General features: G+C 46.1%; 1 protein-coding gene across 2 annotated transcripts in view; it reads right to left on the bottom strand.

The window, feature by feature from the left end:
• Positions 1 to 21,441, bottom strand: part of Pask (PAS domain containing serine/threonine kinase) — a 107,199-nt gene that overhangs the window by 9,920 nt on the left and 75,838 nt on the right. For both annotated transcript variants that reach the window (XM_077661227.1, XM_077661228.1), the window contains 5 exons: positions 16,942 to 17,149; positions 15,350 to 15,622; positions 11,113 to 11,303; positions 6,871 to 7,038; positions 6,067 to 6,330 (listed from right to left, as the gene is read on the bottom strand). In XM_077661227.1, the coding sequence (XP_077517353.1) occupies positions 6,067 to 6,330; positions 6,871 to 7,038; positions 11,113 to 11,303; positions 15,350 to 15,622; positions 16,942 to 17,149 (1,104 nt within the window). The remainder of the gene's footprint in view (positions 1 to 6,066; positions 6,331 to 6,870; positions 7,039 to 11,112; positions 11,304 to 15,349; positions 15,623 to 16,941; positions 17,150 to 21,441) is intronic.

Consider the following 21,441-nt stretch of genomic DNA (forward strand, 5'->3'; position numbering starts at 1 on the left):
GAAAGAAGCATGTGCCTACTTGTGGACAATTGCTCTGCACATCATGTTGAAGAATGTGCGCTCACTAACGTTCAGAAGAAAAAGGAATGCGGTCACTGACCATGTCATGAAATTCAAAGACGTTTCGGAACCTTGTACGGGTTCCTTGAGCTCGAATATTTTCCCGCAAACTGCACCTCCCTGATACAACCACTGGACCAGGGTATTATTAACAGCGTCAAGTGCTCGTACCGCAAACGGGTCATCGAAAGGCTGCTGCTCAACATTGAGCTCAAAGAGAGACTAAAATCTATGTGCTCATGGCCTTGGAGATGCTATCACGGTCATGGGAGTTGACGAGCAGCGAGCTTATAAAGAACTGCTTCAAAAAGGCGCGCTTCAAGGATAGCATGCACTCAAACCAAGAACTGGGTTGCGAAGCGAATGACGACGACGACGAAAGCATGCCATCCACATCCAGCACAGATGTCGGTGACTCGTGGCAGCTGCTCTGCGATCAGGGTGGTGCTCCCAGCGATGTGACGGTTGAGGACTTTGTTTTCAGCGACGCTTGTGGTCTTACAACCGAAGAGCTGGATGATGAGACAATAATTGAGAGTGTCACCGACACGGGAATGGAGGACGACGACCCTGACCAAGACGCCCATGTGGCAAGCAGTGCGCCTACACCGACGCAAGTCATGGATGCGCTGGATGTCCTGCGTGAGTACGCGGGCACGCAGTCACATGAGCAGGCCTTGGTAGCCCTGTCAACATACGAGCACCTTAGAATGCCGACACTTGTTAAAAAGCGGCAGATGAAGTTGACGGAGTTCTTTGCTGCCACATGAACTGGATTGCCTGCACGTACTCCACAAAGTTCCAATAAACATTTTTTGCATTCATGAAACAGCGTCGCAATTCCATGAATAACACGACCATTGAGTTAATAAGCCCAATTTTCTTGCAGCATCCCTTTTTTTTTTTGCGTGCAATGTCCTCGTAGGAAAAAAAGTCTTCAGTGTTACAAACTTTAATGAAGCTAGTGTGGCCGTCCGTTTAAAACAGGTGAACGGCGAAAAAAAAACGTGTCCTGGTCGTATACAGCGAATAAAATAAAGTGCAGAGCAGGAAAAGCGACGTAATTAAGCACTGATAGAAACCGTTCACTTAACCGTCACACAAGCATCCACCAAGCGCTTTGTTGAGAGCGCAAACCCACCATCTGCACGATTGCCACGCCCAAGGTAGCCGTGCTGGCGTGAGCGATGCGAACGTTTTTCTTTTTTTGTCTCTCCATTGATGCGTCCCCGTCTGCAAATGTTTAATGCTGATGATGATGATACTAGTGACGACATCCTGTGGTGGCTTCGTGTACTAGGCGCTGCACTTGTTCTTTGCTATGCGCACACGGAGAAAAATGATGCCGTTGCTTCCGTTTGCTACCACTCATTATGCTCCTGATATAGAAAAAAACATCCAGTGCCCTTGTTAGCGCTATTATTACTAGATTTGCTTGCGTGTTTCGTCAATAAGTGATTTACAAGTTCCCATCAACTAGCAGTGTTCCACGAACCATTTATACTTTATTTGGACAGCTGAAACATGGAAACCTTGATGTAACGAAATTTGCAATGTAACGAAATTTTCGGCTGCAAGTAGGACTTCGTTATATCGAGGTTCACCTGTACTAGAGAATGGCAATGGCCCAGTTGCCTTTATTCACATTATCTTTTTATCCCTCTTCCTTGCAGTGAGTTATATCTGTGCGTTTTTTTTTACGACTTTGGCTTTCCTCCAACACCATAGATACGCTTCGAAGGTGCCCAGGTCGGTGGCTGAGCGTCTTTACCTTATCCCGCTCCTTCTGCAGCACAGCTGTTAAAGGAGTAGAGACACATACCGTAAAAACCCGCGTATAATACGAACCCGAATATAATACGAGGTGAAATTTTAGAGATGCGAAATAGAAAAAAAAAATTTATCCGCGTATAATACGAGTGAGGTAAACCAGGTAAGCACGAAGAAAGGCATTTATTGCAATTGGACACCGCACTTCAATCGCTCTCATCCTCAACAGCGCTTTCTTCGGAGATTTCTTTGTCGGACAAATCTTCCCACAGACACTCATCTTCTGTGCCATCGAGGGCGTTTGATATGCCACACTTTTTGAAAGACCGACGCACAAGGTCCGCAGGAATGCTCGCCCACGCATCCACAATCCACTTGCACAGCGTGGCTGGCGATGCCCGCTTCAGCCGCCCAGTCGGCGTCACTGCAGGCTCACCTGAGCGCATCCACTCAGCGTAGCACCGCTTGACCGCGCGTCCTTGAAAGGCTTGTTTACGCAAACGTCAAGTGGCTGCAGCTGGGAAGTCATTCCGCCTGGGATGACGAAAAGTTCAGTGCCGCAATCGCGTAAACACTCTCTTGACCGAGTCGGCCAAATGGCAGCGAAACGCGTCCAGCACGAAGATCGACGGGAAGGACAATAGTGCACCGGGCCGCCTACACCACACGGACTTCACCCAGTCAAGGACAAGACCCTCGTTCATCCAACCTTTCTCGTGGCATCTCACGATAACATTCCTTGGCAGCTCCTCACCTTTCGGCATTGTTTTGCGTTTGAACACGACATAGGGTGGGAGCTTGTGGCCGTCTGCTGTGCACGATAGCATGACCGTAACCCGAGTCTTCTCGTTGCCGGTAGACCGGACGCAAACTTGTTTGGAACCCTTCTCGTGCACTGTGAGGGGTGATGGCATGTCCAGATAAACTGGCGTTTGGTCAGCGTTGCCTATTTGCCCTAGCTGGAAGTTCTTGGACTTCCGTAAAGAAATAATGTGGCGCTGAAAAGCCACCAGCAGCTCTTCAAACGATTCGGGCAGTTTTTGGGAAATCGACGTTCGCCGCCGTAACGAAAACCCAGCACGGCACATGTACCGGTATATCCAGTGCTTGCTCGCTTTGAAGGCGGTGCTTGGAATACCTGTTTCTCTAGCAAGCTCCCTAGCTTTTACCTGCATGAGCTCCACGCTCACAGGTAGATGTGCGGCTCGCTGTTCTCTTACGAACTCCGTCAGGGCCAGTTCAATTTCTGGGTATGACCCATTCTTCGGGCCGCGAAAGCTTCTTCGCGTTCCGCTGCAGGCGAAAAGTGCTTCCTTTTGTCGCCGCCATCCGCGGATGCTTCCCTCGGTGACGCCGAACTGCCTCCCGGCCGCACTGTTGCCGATGTTCTCGGCAACTAAAATAGCCTTTCTCTTGAAAGCAGCCGAATACTGTTTTCGTGGCCCTGACATCGTGCTCCTCCATGGCAGAAAAAAAGAACCTTCCCTTGCTAGCCCTAGCCACGCCGTCACGGGTAACGAAGCCAAGCCGTAGCCACAAATCAATAACAAAGCCAAGCCGTAACCACGCGGCAATAACGAAACCAAAACTTCGAGCAAAACTGAAATTTTTGTTCGGATCCGCAAATAATACGAGGCGGAAATTTGAGGTGCTAATAATAGGAAAAAAACCTCGTACTATACGCGGGTTTTTACGGTAACTTGGCATGCGTTTTCTTGTTTGTAATGATGCGTAAGACACTATTATACAAAGATTACCACCTGGTATTCTCCAACGACCGCTAAATTATTTATAATCATATTTCTTTCTCATGCTGTTTCGGTTCCAGTTCCAAAGCTGAACGATGACTGTGACGTCACAGTGTGGTTATAGGTCGCGTGAGGCATCAAAAAATTGCTACATAATTATAGCTTTTACGTTCGTTGTCATTCCGGCTCTTGAGGAAGGCTGGCACTGTAGTGAATTAAAATGATGAAGCAGCGATTACATCGCAGTTTTTCCATGCCTCACATGACATATAACCACACTTTGACATCACAGCCATCGTTTGGCAGTTGAAACCGAAACAGCACGACACAAAAATTCAATTATAAATTATTTAGCGGTCGTAGGTGAATACCCCATGGTGATTCATGCATAGCAATGACTTCCGCATCATTGTAGAGAAGAAAACATGCCATCAAAATTGGGTGTCTACAGTTACCGACCGATTTTTTGGACTCGAAGGGACCCAAAAAATGGTCGGAATAGTCGAACAGTATGAAAAATCCATGCAGTACAAAAAAAATCACATTATTGAGATGAATCGGCTGAAAAATGTCACTGATTTTTTTCTCTTGCTGACAGCGATTTGCGCCTCTATTTGCGCCAAAGCTGTACTCTCACTGTACACGCTAGACAGCAACGTCACGGCATTTAGTTGAATACTTCCTACGCTTCTTTGATGGACCCAGCGGCACCACGTTGTCCACGACCCGAGTGGGCACCACACCGCTCGTCAAACACACGCATAGACAAGGAACTTTTCGTTCAAAGCGGTAGAACCGCCGGATGCATTCACAAAACGGTGAACGGATGCAACTTCGTGAAGACTGAGCGCCACTCGGTCAACGCGGTCGGATTAACCCAAGTGGCAACATGGCGAATAGCGAACGTATGAGACCCGCCGCGGTGGCTCAGTGGTTAGGGCGCTCGGCTACTGATTCGGAGCACGTGGGTTTAAACTTGACCGCGGTGGCTGCGTTTCGATGGAGGCGAAACACAAAGGCGCCCATGTGCTGTGCGATGTCAGTGCACGTTAAAGATCCCCAGGTGGTCGAAATTATTCCGGAGCCCTCCACTACGGCACCTCTTCCTTCCTTTCTTCTTTCACTCCCTCATTACGCCCTTTCCTTAGGACACAGTTTAGGTGTCCAACGATATACGAGACAAATACTGTGCAATTTCCTTTCCCCAACAACTAATTTTCAATTTTCAACGTATCAGACAAGTGATAACTGTCTGCGACATCATTGGCGACAAAAGCAAGTTGACGGCAATGACAATCCGACTGCCACCTGGAAGTCTCAAAGATCGCAGGACGAATAGCGAATGTATGAGACTCGCCGCGGTCGCTTAGTGGTTAGGGCGCTCAGCTACTGATTCGGACCATCTGGGTTCGAACTTGACCGCGGCGGCCGTGTTTCGATGGAGGCAAAACGCAAAGGCGCCCGTGTGCTGTGCGATGTCAATGCACGTTAAAGTATTTCAAGCCAATCCAAAGTAAATTCACCTCAATCCAAGATGGCGCCTTTCGCGCCGGCAAAAAGCCGATAAAATGGCAGATTCTGGCATGCAGGCGACTGAAATTAGTCCGAAAAATCGAACTTTTGGACTTTTGAAGTCCGAAATATCCGTCGCGAATATGCATGCGCTTCTATGGGGTGACTGACGGTGCCTCATCGAGGTCCGAAATATCCTACTAGTCCGAATTATTGGAGTCCGAATTACCCGTCGGCTACTGTATACTACTACGAGCAGGTGCACCATGAGGCTTTCAGCCTGCAGCAGGCAATGCGCGCATGGCGTCGACGTCTGGCCATCTCGGCATACCGATAACATGTGTTGAGATGCAGCACCAGTTGACAACTTGGCCTCAAAGTATTTGAGTTCCAAGTTGACCGGGTGCACTCCATGCCTATAAACACTTTAGTCATCTGGGGCCACCACGTGTGCGATGCTGAAATCTGGCCATGTCAGATCTTTGCGCTGAATGCAGGACCAAATGTGCCCTGCCTTCTCAGCACCACGGTGCCCGTAAGTGTGCTCGGCATTGGTGTGGGTGCATCATGCTGGAAGCCACCAAACAGATAGGTAATCAAGTGCAAAATGGAGATCAGAGTCTCACTTTGGCCGGTCTGCCATTGCTATTCCGCACACACTAAACACAAGCTTGTCAAAATGCTGGCATGGGGTGAAGCACCATCACAAAGTGACATTCATGACGCAGAATGCAGGAACGCTGCCACCATTGCAATGTGACAGCAAAGTCTGCACTGCATGGGTTTCTATGAGAGCTTGGACGAGACCGGCTGAAGAAAATACAGGAGCTGGGAAAACGCAACACCCGGGAACAAAAGCAGGGTTCTACTGTATAGTGATACATAGGAGTTCACGATTAATTTGCACACCCCACAAACAAGCCAAAAAGCACGCTGCAGGCAACGTGGCTATGACCATTGGCTAGCATAAATGTACCTGTCGGAAGATGTAGGAGGCAAGTGGCTCGTCAAGACAGGGTGCCCGGTCAATGAACTCGAAAAGGTCCATGCCCGCACCATGCCGCTCCATGACCATCTGGAAGTGGCTGGCATTCTCGAAAACATCCAGCACCCGCACGACGTTAGGGTGGCTAAGCGTTGTGAGGAGGCTCACTTCCAGGGGCACCACCCGCCCCATCAGCCGGTCATGCACCCAGCTCTCCTCATACACCTTGCTCTTGCGGATGAACTTCGTGATCACCTGTGGCAAGAAAAAGAGAGAAAGAAGTAGCTCTACATGCCAGAATCCTTGAAGTAGCAAATATGTAGCGACAATAAGCTGCCGTGACACAGTGTGTAAATATGTGGAAGATTTTCCTTTCTCCTCACAGAACTACAGCGAAAGCTTGCTAAGTTTTGCACAGTAGTTTTCTCTGACGAGGCTGGCTTGTCCAGGTTCACTAGAGGTTAATGTGCATTATGATGCTGGGGAACCTAGGCAAGCTGCATATTGCAGAAACGCTGCTGTCTGCTACAAAGATCAGCTCCCCATGGCAAGCTAGGCAGAGGCAGGCTGATACACTGATAAATTTTATTTACGGCTCATGCATCAAAGCAACATTGCGACCCACGAGGCATGCCACAATGGACCACTTGGGGTCCTTAAGTGAGTACCGTAGCATCTGTGCGTGAATGGCAGTAAAGGCAAAACCTGCAACCTTGGGCTCAGCAGCCAAATGTCACAGGCACTGAGCCACCATAGGGCTTGTGTTTCAGGCTTAGTAATGTAAGGACAACTCACAAGGAGGCGGTCCGAATTGCGGTATGCCATCTTGACACACCCGTAGGCGCCCTTGCCAATCTGCTGCAGGGTGGTGTAGTGCTCTGAGTAGACACCGCTCGTGTACTCAGACTCGTTCTCGGCAGACTCATCGTGCACGGAAGGCGAGGCACCTTTCTGCTCCACAAGCTGCACAAAGGCGTGGGAAAGGAAAAATTCCCAACACATTTTGAAGGGCTTCTCACCAAAAATATTTATTACTGAAGCTACAATTATGAAAAGTTGCGGGAACAGATATTTTTGTGTGCAGATTCCAAATATGTCATTTAGTTTTCTCTATGCAACATTCTATGTGAGATTTTTCTGACACTCCCTTTCCTGAAGACTGCAGCAGGGAACTAGCCAAAATGCATGCTATTGGTTTTTCCTGATATCAAGGAATAAGGGCAAAATTATCACTTTCATAGAACTGGCGTTATAAGGCTTTGAAGTTTCCACTTCAGAAATGAGAGAAAAAAAATTGGCGGTCGTTTAGCTCTGGTTAAACCTGGAGTGACGTGATGGCTACAGCTGGCCGAGTGGAACTTGGCAACGTGACGAACCACATGATCAGCCACGGCGCTGAGCCGCCGGCAGCTGCTTTGCACCATGTGACCAACCACGTGACAGCGTGGCGCCGCCGCCACAGGGTTGCACCTCTGCCACAAAGTTGCAGCGCCGCCACGCCGAAGGCTCGGAATGGTACCGCAATGTAGCTATCGCTACAAAAAAAACCTTCAGAGTTATATTTTATATTCTTTCTGAATTGTACATCATACCCTTGTAGCAAACACCAGATGTTAAGCCACTGAATAAAATAATAATGATCAAATCCAGGAGCACGAAAGCTGGGAAAAGCTTGTCAAAAGAAAGGAACGAGATTTTAAAAAAAATGACAAAATCGCAAAAATTGAGTGTAGATGGTGTCAAACCACTCCTTCACCGACAAAAGTACCTTACTGCATACAAATGACTATATTTACAGCTTGCTAATGCATGTCTCAATGGGATTTAGTAGGCTTTTTGTGGACCAATCAACAGTCAAATACTGCTACAACGAAAGATTTCGCTGAAGTGTAAATTTTGCTGTCATGAAATAGGACAACGATACTAGCAGTTCAATACTAGCATAGACTGCATAGTTCATGAACAACGTTTCTTTCCAAAAATCGGTCATCATTGCTCTTTCGCTGTTTCGAAATTGACGCCTTGGCATGATTTTCTAGGTGCTCCAGAACTCTCGGACAACGCATGTACAGTCAAACCCCACTACAACGAATGCTACAGCGAATTTCCACCACAACTAATTATTTCTGATTCCCCATCAGCATATCATACAAGGCAATGCAATTATTTTCCCCCACAATGAACCAATTTGAGAGCGAGGTTCTGCTTGAATTAAATTTTTCCGAGTAAGCAGCCGAATTTTTTTTCTTGCACCTCCACACGTGCCCGCATCCCATTAAGTTCCACCAAAAACGGCTGCCGAAGACAGTTTGCACTTTCAATAGCGCAGCTGACATTCCCTGGAGAATCGGAATTAATATCCAGTCATGTGTGCATAAACATGCAATGCGGCACACGACTCCCTGCGATGGTTTTGCCGACGGCCCGCACTCTGCACTTGCGAACCGCGGTCGTTGGTGCACGGCGGCTTTCGGCTTTTTCGCTCGCTTCGCCAACGCAAAGGAGTTCTGCAGCATTCACTTCAGTGTGAAGCAATCGCATCAACGAAAATCGGTGAAAATAATAAACGTTATATGATAACCAGTAGCCAGTTTCAGAGTGCTTTTTCCAAGGCTTCTTTGTGAAGCACGTTAGGTGTTAGGCCTAGCGACACCGAGCAAGCGAAGCGCAATGATCCACTGTTGCCTGGCGCACCGGTGGGAGGCGCGTCGTTGCAAGAAGCCTGAAGCCGGCTAGGATGCGCTCTAGTCTCGCTTTTGCGCCACAGGCGACCACCGTTAAACGCTTATTTTTTTTCCCCCGTCTGGTGCATTCTGGCGCTGACCGAATACAGCCACTGCGAGTGTCGGTGGTTCTTGGCGGATGTCTCAATAGAACGACACTCCGCCGGTACGTTCGTAACGTGCATCGCAAAACGTCTTTGAAGAATCGGAGCAACTACATTTTTGGTACATTGTCTAAAGGATTAATTTCGAGGTGCATGTGACTGCTACTCAACGTGCAGTGATGCGCGCGCGCGCGTAGTCTACACCGAAATGGCTTCACGCAGCGTCATCTAAGTACGGGTTCACGCACGATTAAAGCAAAGGCGCTTTTAAAACGCATTAGGCTTGGTAGCAAATGTAGCGGGTGCTTTTATTACGCGATTACGAGACTTTTGGAGTGCCAAGAAAATCACCACGACGCCCATTTCGAAACTGCAAGACCAAAAGTGACATTTTCGTAAAATAAGCATTGTTCATGAACTATTTGGTCCTAACTGTTAATGTTCTGACCCGATTTCATGACAACGAAATTTTTCATGGGTCATGTGAATTTCGTTGAAGCGGGATGCGACAGTATTCGCATAATAAAAACGCACCTGCTACACTGGCTATTAAAACACGTTTTCTTTCCACACGTGTTACAAAAGTGGCCCTGCTTTCGTCCTGCGATAAAATCTGTGCCAGGACCACATTGCCTCCGGCATTTCAGCGTGGCTGAAGTGCGCATACGCTCACCTCACTGTGCATTAAATAGGGGTCGCATGCACATCAAAATCTAGGCTTTCGATGACAACCTGATATGCGATTATTTCGATTCTTCTAAGACATTTTGCAATGCACGGTATGAACATACCAGGAATGTGACTTCCTGTTGAAATTGCACCAAGAACCACTGTGCCTGTATTAGGCACACCAGAAATGGGAAAAAAAGATAGCATATTAACATGATGCTTGCCTGCAGCACTAAAGTGAGACTGGAGTGCATCCATGGTGTGCTTCCTGCAACAATGTACTGCCCGACAGCAGATTGCTGCGCTACGCTTGCTTGGTGTCACTAGGCCTAAAGTGCTCCCCACAGAAGCCACAGAGAAAGTCCTTTGTAACTAGCCATCGCTTATTATTACACGTCTGAAGTTGTTACTTGTCACTGTCGACACAGTAATTTCACACTGAAATGAACGCACAACTGATTTCCATTATGCTCTCGCAAATGAAGTGAGCGGAAAAGCCACAAGCCGTCTCGCAACAACAGCCTCTGGTACCAAGCGTAGAGTCTGAGCCCCCGAGCCGTCAACAAAACCGTCGCCGGCACCGGACCATATCCGATTCCATGTGGAGTGTCAGCAGCACTACTGAAAGTGCAAACTGACTTTGGCAGCCGTTTTTGGTGAAACTAAATGAGATAAGCATATTTGGATGCGGAAAAAAAAAATCCACTGCTTACAGATAAATATTTTGTTGAAGTGCATCCTGCTTCGAAAATTGTTTGTTGTGGGGGGAAATAATTGCACTGCCTTATATAGTTTGCTGACAGGGAATCGGAAATACTTCGCTGTGGCGGAAATTTCGTTACTGTAGCAGTAACTCGTGACACTTCAACTTTGCAATGCAAAAAGAGCACCACTTTATACCCTACATTTTTCTTTTCCCATTGCAAGTTGCTCTGAAGAGAGTATAAATCATAATATACACAACAAACACTTTTCATGGGGGCTCAAGTCTTGTCATCAAGTGGACACTGCTAGGCTTTTTTCGAGCCCTCCTATGTCTTGTTCTTTTTGCACAATAAATAAAACACGCATTTAGTGATTAATTCATTGATAGATAATTGATTGTGTGTTTAACTGATTCTAAATGAAAAAAAGAAACAATGCACATAACAGCACATAAATAATTTTAGCAAGATTAAGATTATAAATCTTAATTCCATCCCCATCAGAATGGCCAATTGTGTCAATAAAAAAAGGCAAGAGTTTTGAATCCCGCCATAATCTTGAAACCCATTTTGGTCAGTTAATCCCTTTATTGCTTTACTGACGACAGACTGTAGTGCAACACGGAATAGAAAATGAATAGAGGAGCCATGCATACGCTTGTCCTTTCTGTGTCGTGCTACCTTCCATCCTCATTATGACCGAAGTGTCCAAATGTCTCTCTTCCTTAGTCACCCTTAGTTCTCGTTCATTCCACAGACTCAATGTAACAGACACACTGAGTGCTCACTTTTCTTTCTAAAAGAATCCGGCTGTGTACAAGGGAAAATCCTGCTCACATGATCACTGGTGTCCTCGCGTGACGCCTCAGTGTCAGAGCCAACTGAGCCCAGGGTCAGTGAGCGGAGTGGAGAGGATGGGGTTGGATACTGTGGAGGACACCCTTCCACCTCAAGGTCACGTGACACCCAGAGGCAGTAGATGGATGAGCCTTCCTCCAGGTCCACCCTCCGGATCTGGTACACAATGGCTGCACACAGGAGGAGCATCTCTGAGCAGGCATAACACTGCAGCGAGCTCCTAGCAAGTGTCTGGCTGGCGGGTTTGAATCTTTGCCGCAGGATACGCACACAATGAGGGGAACAAGTGCTGCTCTCTACAAAGAGAGGAGTGTAACCGTGAAAATAATAGGTATTTACCATGCTTGCGTGCGGCGAGATTTTACTGTTTTAATTAGCTTCGAACAATCTCGAAGCAAACGCTTCAAGAACTTGTGCAGTATTTAAGAATAGGTTGCATGGTGCAATTATAATTATAACCATTTATAATTTTCTAATACGGAACCTTCCAACACACAAGGAGAACGAATCCACTAAAGTTCTAAATTACACTTTGAAAAATTGTTAGCAGAAGCACCTCAGTGCACCTCAACACAGCACCTCAAAAAATACATTAAACCACTAACATAAGACAAACATTATATTGCTCAAGATTGTTAAATGTGGATTTGCCAGCAATTATTCTTTAAAAAAAAAGAGGCAGGCTGTCGGTCACTTTCAGAACAGCGACCTGCATCAAATGTGTTCACCATTGACATGTACAGTCCATGATGAATATCCTCATATAACCCGACTGCGTCACAAACAATTGTCCCATAAATATTTGCATTTTAGCTGCAAAGCAATTACACTATAAAGTTGATGCTTAAAACCCACATACAGCAAGATATGGATAAAGTGAAGAAAAAACGTGTCCCAATCAAGTTCGGCACATAAAAAGTAGCAGTTTTTCTCCATTTTTGCGAACCTAAGCCAAGACATAACAACCCAGCAAAGAAGAGCAATCTATACAAAGCACAAAATTTGGAGCAGAAAGATCATAGATCCCGTAAAGCTCGCACCTGTTTACTGTCTAAAGGCCTTCTACTATATAGCAGCATCCTGGGATATTGTTTCTCATCAAATATTTTCTGATAATCTCACAAGTGAGAGGGCACCTGCCGGCAAGAATGCCACTGTATCAGTAAGGTATAGGAACTGCAACTGGTACCCATGCAACATTGAAGCTTTCGTGCAGTGAGACAGCAAGGCTACGACGCCTGGCATACTAACAGATGTTGAAATACGTAATGAAATGTTGACTTCACTAGATGCTGGTGCTGAAGAAAAATTCTGCAATGAAGACCAAGAGAAAGCTGAAGTTGCTTTGGCCCTCGGCATTTCTAAGATGGCACTAAACATAGGATAGGCAGAAATGGAGAAGCTGAATATTGCTTGTTTCAGCGTGTTGCTCATCTATTTGCAATCAAGAGCTCGAATTCTGAAATAATTCCATGGATGTGAATCTGAGCTTGGCAAGTGATATAATGAATTGTCTGATAAAGTGAAACTTTTATAGCAGTCCAGACAACTTCGCTGTACAGTTTAGCCAGCTTATTATAAATGATCATGTGCTGTTTCGTTCGTTATATTCCAGCATTTGCAGTAAGTGGATGAGACACAACAGATCGGACTTTCTAAGGTGGAGTTTTCGTGGTGTGCTTTTTACGCAGTATGAACAAATCACCACATTGGCACTGGCTGGTGAGACTTTACTTCACTGCACAGAGCTGTCTTGGCTAGCAAGTAACGCGAGCAGCACTGGCACAGAGAACTTGCCTGTCATCAACCTGATGGTTTGGTTTATAGTTTATAGGGGTTTAATATAGCCAAGTGACTCAGGCTATGAGGGATGCCGTAGTGAAGGGCTCCGGAAATTTCGGCACCCTGTGGTTCTTCAATGTGCACTGAGATCGCACAGTACAAGGGTCTCTAGAATTTAGCCACCATTGAAATTCGACCGCCGCGGCCGAGATCGGACCCGCGTCTTTTGGGTCAGCAGCCGAGCGCCATAACCACTGAGCCACCGCAGCGGCGCTGTCATCAACCTGAGAGGTGCATTTAGGTCTAGCTTGCATCAAAAATCGCCTTTAGGTATAGACCCGCGTCTTTTGGGTCAGCAGCCGAGCGCCATAACCACTGAGCCACCGCAGCGGCGCTGTCATCAACCTGAGAGGTGCATTTAGGTCTAGCTTGCATCAAAAATCGCCTTTAGGTATAGCGCATGTGTCAGCCAGCAGTGAATGTGGTCATGTCTGCACCTACAGGCCTTAGCACTTGGCCGCCTTTGCAGAGTGGTAACCAGAATGTGGATTTCAACGGTGATTGTGAATTTCCACATGGAAAACGTTGAAAGCCAAACAGAGGCAATCAGTGAGTGAGCAGCCCTTTGAGGTGCCACTTCTTATCTCATTTCAAAACAAACACTTTTCCTGAAGGAGGCCCGTTTCTTTATTTTCATAATGCAACGCTTTATTTTTTTACTGGCATGTATAACCTTCGTACAAAGTGCAACAATGCTTGAAAATTGTAACATGGATATTGCAGGATTCGGCAAACAAAACAAACACCCGAGGGACTGTGGGACCAACCACACTTTGTTTCAAATGTGCACACGGCACTAGAAATTCAGAAAAAAAAAACAACAACAGTTCTACGTATTTGCACTGGTGGCAAAATCAGTATGAAGATAGTGGAGGGCATGTTACCACGCTCACAGTTTTGTCAGGTATTATTTACTGCAATAAAACGATCCTATTCTTTGCATCAAGGTTGCAGACACTGAGAGAAAGCTGAAAGTTCGGTATGCACAAAATTGAGCAAAATTATCATAGACATAGTGCAAACCAAAGTGCCTATGTGGAATGCAGCTATGGCCATGGCAGACAGGAAAAGCATGTTGCCACATGGCACCACCACCCATCATACAAACATGCAGATTTGGCCAAGTAGGCAAACATGCTTTCAGCTGGTAATGTTTAATCCGACTTTGAAGGAATAAATTATCGATGCACATGGCACAGTGATAACTGGAGGAACTGAAGAACATGAAGGATGAGTGCATCTTGTTTTCTGGCCAACCATAGTTCAGCTCAGGCGCAACAGGATCTCATCGTTTATGGCCCGCTATGAAAAGATTACTGGGGTTCCATGTTTGAAGGGGAGGGCAGATAACCTTGTCAGCAGCTCATGAACGAGCCGCCATCTTCCTAGCTGCAGGATTGTTCCCTTAGCATGCAAGCTTCACAGCGACCTCGATGTGTGCCAAAGCCGTGATATGCTCGCGTGGAGCACTAACTGTTTTCGTCTTTCTTTTTTTTACATTCACGTGACCTGCATCGTTCTCACGATTTTCATGTGAAAAGCAAAAGTGATCGTAGTTCTGGACCTTATGTACATCCCTGATGAGGACCACGGTCATACAGCATGTCCCCATGTGCAAGCTTGTGATGCCTGTGTGTTCACTGTAACTGGGAATGTTTATTCTATCCGAGACTCAGTGCCATGCCAGCCACAATGTGCATTCTCACAGTCATGTCATCTTCATTCATACAAAGCGAGCGTTTATTATAAGTGGGCTCGAGAGTGTAGAGGTTCTACTGTACAGGTGTGGACAAAACTAAATGGAGCATGCAATCGGCTTCTAGCATTTTAGACACGTTGCCTAATTGAAATTGCGAGCTATGGTATATGCAAGCCTATAGTGGACACCAGTGCGCTTTCTTACGAACAAAAAATGTTTTTTCATTTTCAACAGGGAAGCAGTGAATGCACTTAGAAATAAATATCATGCTCTGTTTACTCTGTCCACACCTTTACATGCTCATCTTTCCAACACCCTATCCTAGACAAACCAAAGGAAGGTTCACGGCAACAACAACACGAAACATACCATACTCGGTTGCATAATGAATGCACTTTTTCTGACACGAAAACTGGCACCAATTTGCAAGGACTGCAAATTATGAGAGATAAAATTTACACTTTTGTCAAATTAAATTTCACTAAGTCTTGATGAATAACGTTAGGGGATGCATTCATTATGCAAGTGCTCTTGTATGAAAGTAAATACAGTACTAGCACACCTGCTTATCAACTATCCTTTCCAGTCATTGAGATTTACTAAGCATCATCCTGCCCACATGGTCCAAGCCAACGAAGACAACAACAAAACAATAATATGCAACAGCAGACTCACCGATGTGTGAGCCATCCCGATGCCTGCCGAGGCCCGCATAGGATCCCTCGGCAATGCTCAGGAGCGAGTCGCAGCTGCGGAACGTTTTCAGCTCTGCCTGGAAGGCACGCTCGTTGGCTGCCTCGTCCACGTCAACGCCCGACGCAGTGGACGGATGCGAGTCATGACGACGCGCCGACGCCTCCTGGGTGTTCTCCTCCGAGCTGTGCATCGTGCTCGACGTCATTGTTGATGTGGAGTGGAAGCTGTCTGACGTGGGCAGCCTCAACTCACCTGCGCAATTTGCCACTGCAATGTGACTCTTAAATTCAATGTGCAATCTTTTTTTCACCGCCTTTATAAAAAACATGTAATTATAATAGAAGCTCACTGATATGTTAAAAAAAAAATGCAGCAGAGAAACGAAACCACCTAATCTTTAAAAGTGTAACTGTTGAATAAGGTACAAAATCATTTATTGACAATTTCATCTCATAAAAATGTTATTTAGGAAGGAAGACTGAACAAGTCCTTTCTGAGTGCTCGCAGAGTTCAATCCGCATTTGTATTGTTCTTAGTGTGGAAGAAAATTTGCAACACATCTGGTCTGCCGACAGCAATGGTGAAAGTTGCCGGAATCTTTTCCTCTTTATTTTTGACTGCTTCACCCCCTCACATCAATGCACCATGGTGGCTCACTGTCGCACAATGTTCGCTTCTCATGCTGCGTTCCCAGGCCCGGCTCGCTCGTATGTAAGTGCGTCGCTACAGTTCTCAGGCGCTTTGCCACCCTTGTGGCAAGGTAGAGCAAAAAAGCTGTCTTGTTTCTCATATCGCATCCTCATGGGAATGGCTCACGCGTATGTAAGAGTACTTAATTTTTTTTATGATTTGCATTTTTGTACTTTGGCATTACTGAGAAGCCACCAAAGCGGGAGACTTCCACTGTAATCCTGCTCTCCATGACGCATGCCCCCAGGTTTAGCCCATTCGCATGTTTGCACAAGTGTGGTTGGTCACTCAATGTATAATACAAGCAGAATTTTCCGAAATGTCAAGTGTAGTATATGAAAAACTATTGTCCGAGAACATATTAACTGAAAGAAAAAAGTGGCGAGACTATGGGACATTTTTAATTAGACCGATATTGAGCATATGGACCGGAAATGTATCAGGGTTTCACTGTACATTACTGAAAAAATTATGCAGCTGTGTCTTCATCTGTATGTTAGCAGGTTTCGTAGCCTCCCTCCTCACATCATTATACTAAAGGAGCGAGCTAAAAAATAAGGACAATTCAAAGATTAGTCTCGAAAACGATGTGTGCCCCAAAAATTAATGTATGTAAGTATGGGCTAGGCGAGATTCGGTTAACATGCTATTTACCGCACTTTCCTCACAACAACACAAGCAGCACAAAACATGGGACACAGGATGAAGGACGACGACAGATGACCGCTGGCCTTCATCTGGTGTACGATGTCTTGCACTGGCTTGCATTGCTACGAAAAGCTAACAAGGCATTTATGCAATCCTGTTGTGAATTTCCACATAGCAGGGCTGCCAGGTCATGCAAGTCGTGGGGATTAGTTTTTCGGACAACGCAAACTTGCCGAGTGGTAGCAGATCATTCTCAGCCTCCTCCTCTTCCTCCGCGAGGTCCCTCAGCGAGCGTCCCGCAGGCAATGTGCCTTCCTCTTCCGCTGTACTGTTCAAGCGCTGCTGCTGTTGCTGGTGCAGCTGGGCCGATGAAGACAAGGCAGAGATGTCCCCGTCGCCACGAAGCAGCGGGCTGCCCAGGACATCAGCACTCAGGGAGCTCTGGAAAGCAGGCACGTGACCCACAAGAAGTTATGGAATTCAAAGAACGAAAATTTCCTAGCTGATACAGCCATCACATTGGAACACTGAGCTCAAAGAATACTCGATATTGTTGAGGCACACCGCTGCCAAAAATCCAGTTCCAAGTGCATCAGCCACTCTCTTCTGTGCCATTCTCAGAAAAGGAGCATGCATGCAAATATAGAAAAGAAGAAAAGGTCTTTGTTTTGTTCTATTTTATTCACTTTTACCCTTTGGTTTGTCCTTTCTTTTTCTTTTCTTCTGCTAAGGGCGTGTGTACGTCTATTTCTGCCATCAAGTAAAGCACCCCCTGTGATAATCAGCACTCCTCTTCCAGTGTATGCATGCTTTCTTTGGCTTGGTCTCTCATTTCTTTAAGGTGCTTTTCAATCAAATACAAAAATTTACTTGCCTGAGCCACAACAAAGAGGGCTAAAAAAAAAATTCTGCCTTTCGCTGCCCACAAAACTATTCAGGCATCTGGGTTTTCCACCTTCCAAATAGTTAAACTTTGACCCCCAGAAATTTATCACTTTCTACAGCGAGTTCTGTACTACTATGAATTTTTACAACATGAATGGCTAGGTCTTGACGCATCAAGAAAAGTTCCCAGCAGTCATATCACTAGGCAAACCAAATATATCCAAATTAATGTAAAGGAAGCTGGTTTGTCTTAATAAATACTAATATCCAAACAGGATGCCCAAAAGATTCTCTTCGAAAATTGAAAATTGTCGGGTTTGATGTCTGAAAGTGACGCACAGGCTGTGAGAAACACTATATCGTGGGCCTCCATATTAATTTAGACCACTTGGGGTTCTCTAACATGCATCGACATCGCACAGTGACGGGCATTTTTGTATTTCTTTGCTCTCAACCGGGTCGAAAGACGCCAGTCAAACCTTAACATTCTGAATCTAATAAAACACACAGAGCATAAAAAATCCAAAATTAGCATTGAGCAGATTCTCCTCAAGATTGCCTGGTGTGCAAAACGCAAAGGGCAGCAGTTTGGAAGCAGCATGCAAGCCATACGCCCAGGCCATGTGCGGCGACTGGATCAAATCGTTACACTGGAAAATAACTGGAGCATGTCTCCAAGACCCTACCCTATTAAACCTTCATCCGCCCACAATGAAAAGCCTGCTCTAAGTTTTTTCATTTCATTTCATTACCCTCAAGCATAGAAGCATTACAGAGGGGAGTGATACATAAAAAATACTGTATTTACTCATGTATAACCAGCACCAAAATATGAAAAAAAAAACGCGCTTAAAAAGTGGGGGTGTGGGTTATCTACGAATTTTTCTTTGTGGGGAGAGGGGTCGGCTTCACGGTAATGCGCGTAGGCCTCCCCCGTGTAGTCCTCCATCCCCATCGTCATAGACGCTTGTCAAGCAAACAAAAGGCGTAGTCAAATACACATTCATAGTCTGTTCATTCTTCCCCATGCCAATGGCCACGTTTTCTTCAGCAAGCGTTTTTCAGCCTAGTGTCAGGCGCTGTTTCATCTACTACACCCCAGTTTGCACTGTTTGCCTGCTTTGTTTTGGCGTCATGAGTGATACTCGGCGGCAGTGTTTCACAGCGAAAGAGAAGCTAAAGATTATAGCTACTGCCAAAGAAATCGGCAGCAGAACTGCTGCTCGTAGTGGATGCTCAATGCTCGTACTGGATTCCTTCAGAGGCCACTGCACTGATGCAGTGAAGGCTTGCCTCACCGAGACCGGTATAGACCTCGTTATAATACCTGGCAGCATGACGTCCATGCTACAGCCACTCGACATATTCCTGAACAAGCTGTTCAAGACACACACGAAGCAGCTGTATGCCCACTGGATGGCTGACGTCCTTTGTGCCCTCACACCGACGGGATGCGTGCGAAGGTCCGATATTCCATTGCTGTGCCAGTGGATCGTGGATGCGTGGAAAGCGACACCGGCCGACTTGGTGCGTAAAAGCTTTAAAAAATGTACCATCAGTAACAGCTTGGATGGTTACGAGGACGACTACGTCCTTGAGAGTGGCGATGAAGCCTCGGATGGCAGCAGTGAGAGCAGCGACGATTGAGAATCGGCTAACCAGTAACCTGGTGGTGGTCGTATGAATAAATGTTCTGCAAAACGAAATGATCAATGAGTGTGCAGTTGTATCTTTCGATCGTTTTTTTTTTTAGGTAAACGTGTGAGTTATACGAGAGGCTCTTTTTTCGTGGAGTTCAAAGTTAGGGGTGCGGGTTATATGCCGGGGCTGGTTATACATGAGTAAATACGGTAGCGAGAATAAACAAACCACAATAAAACCTAAAACAAAACAAAAGCCAATACACAACTCCAAACAAGAGCGCAAAATAACGAAACAAATACATGTAAAAGCAGAATTATCCGAATGTGAGAAGAAACGGCGAAAATAAACAGTTGGACAGTAGGTGGAACTATCATGCACGGTGCATGCACACACATAGAACTCAGTGAACTGGAAACAAGATAACCGAGTATTACTAGACAAAAATGTCGGGGATCAGCTTCAAACTATTTTGAGAGTGTTGCACGAAATAAGTTGCGGTTTGTTATTAACGAGACGTCGAAGGGACGCTGATTCCACTCTGCTGATTACAAGGAAGAAACGAATGATAAAATGCGTTGGTTTTACAACTGATGACGTTTACTTTACAAGGGCGGTCGATGTGAGCTGAGCGATAAGATTGCTGCGAAATGAATGCATGCTTCAACTGGCTGCAATGGTAAATTTTGTGAACAAGGCAGGCGCAACACTTTCCTACAGATCTCAAGAGTTGGCAGTGACAGTGCTAGTTTCATTAAAGTAATGCTGCTAGTGCAGTTGTAGATGGAAAGAATAAAACGCACAGAATTATTCTGAACTACCATATAACCGTAAGGGCCGCACTTTTTTTCCCAGATTCAAGGGCCAATTTTCGGGGTGTGGCCCATAGATGCAATGTGCATAAAAAAAATTTTTTTACACAAAAAGACACCAATCAGGGAATGACCAGCATTTATTGTACATTCAAGTGTCACTCGCGGAGTATTTTGACTCTGAGCTGGTACTGTGCTCTAGTGAATGCTTATCCCACAAGTCGCGCAGCATGTCCGTTGTCAACGCGTCACCGTTGTTCCGCACTTCCATCACATAGCAGAGCAGCCCTTCTTCCAGTTTGGGAAACTTGCACGGCTTGCCTCGGAAAGTGCACTTGTTGCAGCTTGTGTTCCTCAATGCATCCTTTTGGTTGCACCAACGTCAGACGCACTTCTCGGCCATGTTGAATTTCCTGGCCGCCGCACGCTTGCAGTGTTGGACAGCAAGCTCCCAGCCATGTAGCTATTAAGGTGCTTGCCCATCGTGCTAAAACTGCAATGCTCGATGTGTGTATATCGAAGGCAATTCCCGCGTCGGTCCTGGAAAGTTTGGGTGCGGCCCTTACAGGGATCTTTTTCTTTTTTTGAATATTTCCTTAGGGAAAACAGGGTGCGACTCATACACGGGTGCAGCCCTTACATGCGTTTATAGGGTATCTCGAGTGAGGATGTTAAGTTTGCAAAACCTGAGTCTCAAATTGCAGAAGCATACTACAGTCGAACCCGGATATATCGAATTCGACGGGGATCGGAAAATAGTTCGATATAGCGAAAATTCGATATACAGATATAGGCCAAAAAAGCACTCGCGATCATAAAAAATTGTGGCTTACCAATTGGAACAGCCGCGAATCACATAGCATGTGCACACAATATGAAAGCGCTTTATTTCACGGAAAAAAAATCACTAATTTTGGGCTGCTTTTTCCTCTGGGAAATGAAGTTTAAAACACTAGTTTCAATCTTCTCGAGACTGTCTAGGTGCGAGAGCCCAGTGCCTTCCATTTCGCCGCAACAGCGCCGAATCAGGCTGAACGCTGACGCCAGTTCAGTGGCTGTGCACGGACGCGTTTCTTCAAAAACACAGTTGCCCTCGTTGTCGCTGGAATCACTGTCTTGAACGCCAGCTATTCCGGCCACAATGTCCTCATCAGCGAGGTCGGCTACCGCTTGAACTTTGCTGTCAGCGTTAATGAAGTCATCAACAGTAACTTCGGGCGGGACGGTGCCGGAAAAATTGGACAAGTCGCGGAACGCGTCCTCCAAGCACTCATCGTCATCTAAAGCTTCCGGACATTCATCTCTAGCCACTTCAAGGCCTGCCTTGCCAAAACAGTTGGCTACTGTGGCCTGCTTCACGTCGCCCCAAGCGCCGGTAATCATCTGGATCGCGCC

Source organism: Amblyomma americanum, chromosome 4 (genome assembly GCF_052857255.1).
Source record: "Amblyomma americanum isolate KBUSLIRL-KWMA chromosome 4, ASM5285725v1, whole genome shotgun sequence".
NCBI classification, from domain to species: Eukaryota; Metazoa; Arthropoda; class Arachnida; order Ixodida; family Ixodidae; genus Amblyomma; species Amblyomma americanum.